Below are 5,171 nucleotides of genomic sequence, written 5' to 3'. Positions count from 1 at the left end.
TGGCAGTATTCTTTTCCCCCTCCACAGGGAAGGTAGGCGAAACAAGGAAATGAAATTCAGAGAAATGGCACAGAGAAGTAAAAAATAAAGAAAATAAACAAATACAAAATATAGATAAGATAAAAAAAAAAAATCATGGTCGCCAATACGCCATGGACAGAACCTAGGGGAAACAATGGCGACACGACAATGGACTCCAGTTTAGGTATGTCTAACAGCCGAATAAGATCGGAAGATGTATGACTTTTGGAATCCAGTTTGTTTGCTTAAGATTTGAGAGGTGTCAAAATGATTTATAAATATCTTTCAAGAGCGTGGTAGAATCAACGAATTATTATATAAGAAAATCGGGATGTTTATCATGAATGAACGAGACAAAAACGAAAGTAACACACACACACACACACACACACACACACACACACACACACACACACACACACACACACACACACACACACACACACATACATACACACACACACACACACACACACACACACACACACACACAAACATACACACACACACACACACACACACACACACACACACACACACACACACACACACACACACACACACACACACACACACACACACACACACACACACACACACACACACACGCATGTTTGCCATATATATAATGATATGGGTGAAGAGGTAAATTGTTACATGAACTTCTTTGCTGACGATGCCAAATAACTCAAGAGAGTAAAAATGGAAGAAGATTGTAAATCGCTACAAGAAGACCTAGACAAAATATGGGAATGGAGACAAATGTGAGATGAGCTTCAACATCAAGAAATGTAGCATAATAGAATTTGGAAAAAGAAAAAAAATAGAGTATCGGGTAATACAAAATTGGAAACAAAGAAGTCAAAAAAGTAAATCCAGAAAGGCACCTGGGAGTGATCATCTCAAGCGACTTGACACCTGTCAAACACGTCAACAAATTATTTGGAGAGACTTTTAACTTACTAAGATTAATGAAAATGGCCTTCGACTACATAGATGAGGAGATGGTTAAAAAAATAGTGGTTACACTGATAATACCTAAACATGAATATTCCGCAACATTGTGGGCACCCAGCACAAAGAAGAACATAGGAAAATTAGAAAGAATCCAAAGAGCAGCGACAAAAATGGCACCCACACTGGCAAATCTGACATATGAACAAAGATTGGAGAAACTACATCTGTCAATACTGCAACTGAGAAGAGAAAGAGGTGATTTACTAACCATTTACAGATTTATGAAAGAGATGACAATCCTTGATAGAGATGACTTATTAAAGTGGGACAGAAGAGAAACAAGAGGACACGAAAAGAAACTAAAGAAGGACTCTTATAAAAAAGACCTGAAAAGGAATAGCTTCATAGAGTGATTGATGTCTGGAACAAACTGAACGGAGAAACAGTGAATGCCAAAACTATACACGATTTTAAGAAAAACTGGATGCGGAAAGATACAAAAAACGGGTTCCTACGAGCATAGCTCTCGTCCCTTAAAATACAACTAGGTAAATGCAACTAGGTAAACACACACACACACACACACACACACACACACACACACACACACACACACACACACACACACACACACACACACACACACACACACACACACACACACACACACACACACACACACACACACACACACACACACACACACACACACACACACACGCAAACACACACACATATACACGCTACTGTCTTAGCAGCATGACATAATTCTTTATGCAAGAAGGACAGAATACACATTTAATATCACCACGAATAATTTGGTTTATAAATTATAATTTAATCTTTCCAGAATAATAGTACTGATATTTACAGACATCCACACATTGATATGAGAGACGTAACAGTATTAGTAATGTTATATTTCCATAATGCAAGTATTAGCTGGGAGATGATATTAATTATGAAAATTACTTATGGTACGTGAATTCTACAGAAAACGAATATTCAAGGCATGACACTGCTACATTATTCCCCCTTAGTGACGAGGTAGGAAAAATTAAACCTTTCGGACACGAGTTTTGGTGGCAAGTGAAGTATCTGCTACCTTGTTGTGAGGTATATTCGTGTCCTCACGGAGCAGATAGACCGGCTTGACACGATCGATTTTGACGGAGTCCGGCATACCGTTCTTCTCTATGGTAATAATTTTCCTAGTTCTGCGTAGTACCTTGAAGGGGCCTTGGTAAGGTTGTTGTAAGGGTTTCCTCACGGCGTCAACTCTGATGAACACGTGTGTGCAGGTGTCGAGGTCTTGACTAATAAAAGTATTGAAAGATGGCATACGAGGTTGCACCGGTTGAAGAGAACTCATGTGGTCTGTCAGTTTTGCAGTGTAGTCCTGAAGATGACATGAAGTAGAGTTAGGAGCAGGGGCCAAGGGTTGACCAGGTAACTTGAGGATAGTTCCGTAGACGAGTTCGGCAGAGGAAAGTTGCAGGTCTTCTTTGAAAGACGTACGTATGCCTGGAATGGCAAGAGGAAGGGCTTGCGACCAGTCTTCACGCTGGGTTGAGGCTGTTAAAGAAACTTTCAGTTGACGATGAAATCCTTCCACGGTACCATTAGCTTGCGGGTGGTAACTGGCAGTTCTGATGTGCTGGATGCGTAGAATGTCTATCAATTTGTTCCACACGTTGGACTCGAACTGGCCGCCACGGTCGGAGGTAAGGCTGAGAGGTGTTGATGAAAGCGGGAGCGATAGAATCTGTAATAATGTCAGCCAAGGGGGCAGCTTCAGGCCAACGAGGGAAACGGTCGATGCAGGTGAGTATGTAACGGTAACCGTTAGAGAAGGGCAGTGGACCAACAAGATCAATATGCACATGTTCAAATCTTGAAGAGACTGGAGCGAAGGTTGCAGCTAGAGAACGCGTGTGACGGAATACCTTCGAACGTTGACACTGTACACATGTGCGTGCCCACTGTCTGACGTCATTATTGATGTTAGGCCAGATGAAACATGATGTCATCATCTTATGGGTTGCTCGGATGCCAGGGTGAGAGAGGCTGTCCAGTTTATGGAAAACTGGCTGGCGATGATCCTTTGGAAGAAAGGGACGGCTGGTTTCGGTAGAATCAGCGTAGATGTGCACGCCCGTGCCTGGGAGTAGAATCTTCTTAAACAGGAACACAGGATTGCTCAACAATTCTTGCAGTTCTGGATCGGCTGTCTGGTCAGCAGCAATGGTGGCATAGTTGATAAGACAGGATGCGACTGCAGAGATATTGCGAGAAAGAGCATCCGCTGAACTGCGAGATGAAGTCAGTGTGACGTAGCTGTCGTGGGGAGAAGGAGGACTTGTTGCTGAGAAACGTGGTAGTGAGGGGTTTGTGGTCGGTGTAAATGTAAAATTTACGACTTTCCACAAAATAGCAAAAATGCTTGATCGCTTTGTAGATCGCAAGGAGTTTTCTATCATAAGCGATGTATTTGGATTCTGCCTTGCTGAATTTCTTAGAGAAAAAGGCGAGGGGTTTCCAACCAACGTGGACGTGCTAATGAAGGACTGCACCAATGTCAATGCTGGAAGCATCTGTGGCGATTGCAATGTCGGCGTCCGGATATGGGAAACAGAGTGCTGAAACGTCAGTGAGGGCTTCTTTAGCTGCAGTAAAGGAGTCTTCAGTTTCTGGGGTCCAAACTAAGGTTATAGATTGACCACGTTTACAAGGCTTGATCATCTCATAGAGTGGTTGGAGCAATAGAAAACAATGAGGGATGAAACGGTTGTAAAAATTTACCATTCCTAGAAACTCTTCGAGTTGCGCTGCGTGTGAGGTGACAGTGTGACCAAGGAAGGTGATGGAGGAAACGCCAAATACGGATTTGTCAATGTTGATCTGTACTTCGTAGTTCTGCAGACGAGTTAAAACTTCCTGTAGGTGTTGTTTGTGCGTCACTGGGTCAGGACTGGCAATGAGGACATCATCGATGTAGGCGAAACAGAAAGGAAGGCCTCGCAGGACTTCGTCGATGAAGCGTTAAAAGCTTTGAGCAGTGTTTCGTAATCCAAAGGGCTTCCGTACATATTCAAACAAACCAAAAGGGGTGATAATGGTAGCTTTCGGGATGTCTGCCGGGTGGACGGGGATGTGGTGAAAGGCTTTCACGAGGTCGATCCTGGAGAAGATGCTGCAACCAGAGAGTTGAGAGGAGAACTCCTGAATATTGGAAACGGATATTTGTCCTCGATAGTGCGCGAGTTGAGAGCAAGGTTATCTCCACATAGTCGTAGGTCACCATTCTTCTTAGGGGCTAAGTGAAGTGCACTGGACCAGTTGCTGGAACTAGGGCGGATGATGCCTTGGTGCATAAGTGATTCAAACTCTTGCTTGACTAGTTTTAAACGCTCGGGAGCTAAGCGGCGAGCTTTGGCGTGAGTTGGTGGTCCAGTAGTTTCAATGAAGTGAGAAACGTGAAGTTTGACTAGAGTTTTGGCATAATATGGCTGTGTCATCGTACGGAAGGACTTCAGCAAGGAGGAGAACTGATGATTACACTGGATGATAGTAATGCGTGTGCTTTCGCCAGTTGCATGCTTTGCACTCGTTGTGATGGATGTCAGTGGGTGAAGCAATTTACGGCCTTTTAAGTCTACTTGAAATCTTCATAAGGAGTGTTAGAAGTGACAGCTTGTGCGATGACATCGAAGACCTGTGATAATACATCAGGTGGCAAGACAGCAGTTGTATGCGAGAATTTAGTAAGGCTAATAGTGATCGAAGAGGCCTTAAAATTGCATTCCAAGATGGAGAATCACATGGGCAGGTCCTGGGAGCAGAATGCAGGTTCACGAAAGGAGACTGCTATTGTAGCTTCGTAAGACAAACTTGGCACTGTCACTAACAATAACGGGCACTAACAAACTTGACACTATATGGGGCACTAGCACAGTATTGTATGGAGTACTAACACGAGTACAGTTTGGACACTAACTAGGACGGTATCACTAACACAATAGATAATCCTGGGCACAACAAGTAACACTCTTAGGAACTATAAATAAAACTGTCGGTCCTTATAGTTAAGAATCCTGGGCACTATAAGTAATAGCCCTGGGTACTGTAAATAACACTGTCGGGCACTATAAATGAGCAGAGAATTGGGTCCTAGAAAGACTGAAGACGAGGCA

The 5,171-nt window shown here is 43.2% G+C and overlaps 1 protein-coding gene across 1 annotated transcript; it reads right to left on the bottom strand.

Annotated features, from left to right (window-relative positions):
• Positions 1-2,035: 2,035 nt before the first annotated feature.
• LOC143025787 (uncharacterized) lies at positions 2,036-4,496 on the bottom strand. The gene is made up of 4 exons (XM_076185797.1): positions 4,150-4,496; positions 3,781-3,949; positions 2,847-3,680; positions 2,036-2,743 (listed from the first exon to the last, which is right to left on the bottom strand). Exons 1-4 carry the CDS (start codon positions 4,494-4,496, stop codon positions 2,036-2,038), a joined length of 2,058 nt encoding a protein of 685 aa, XP_076041912.1.
• Positions 4,497-5,171: the final 675 nt, after the last annotated feature.

The sequence above is a fragment of the Oratosquilla oratoria genome, chromosome 5, assembly GCF_046742065.1.
Source record: "Oratosquilla oratoria isolate Oo_2021 chromosome 5, ASM4674206v1, whole genome shotgun sequence".
NCBI lineage: Eukaryota > Metazoa > Arthropoda > Malacostraca > Stomatopoda > Squillidae > Oratosquilla > Oratosquilla oratoria.
This window is presented reverse-complemented; position numbering and strand designations above follow the sequence as displayed.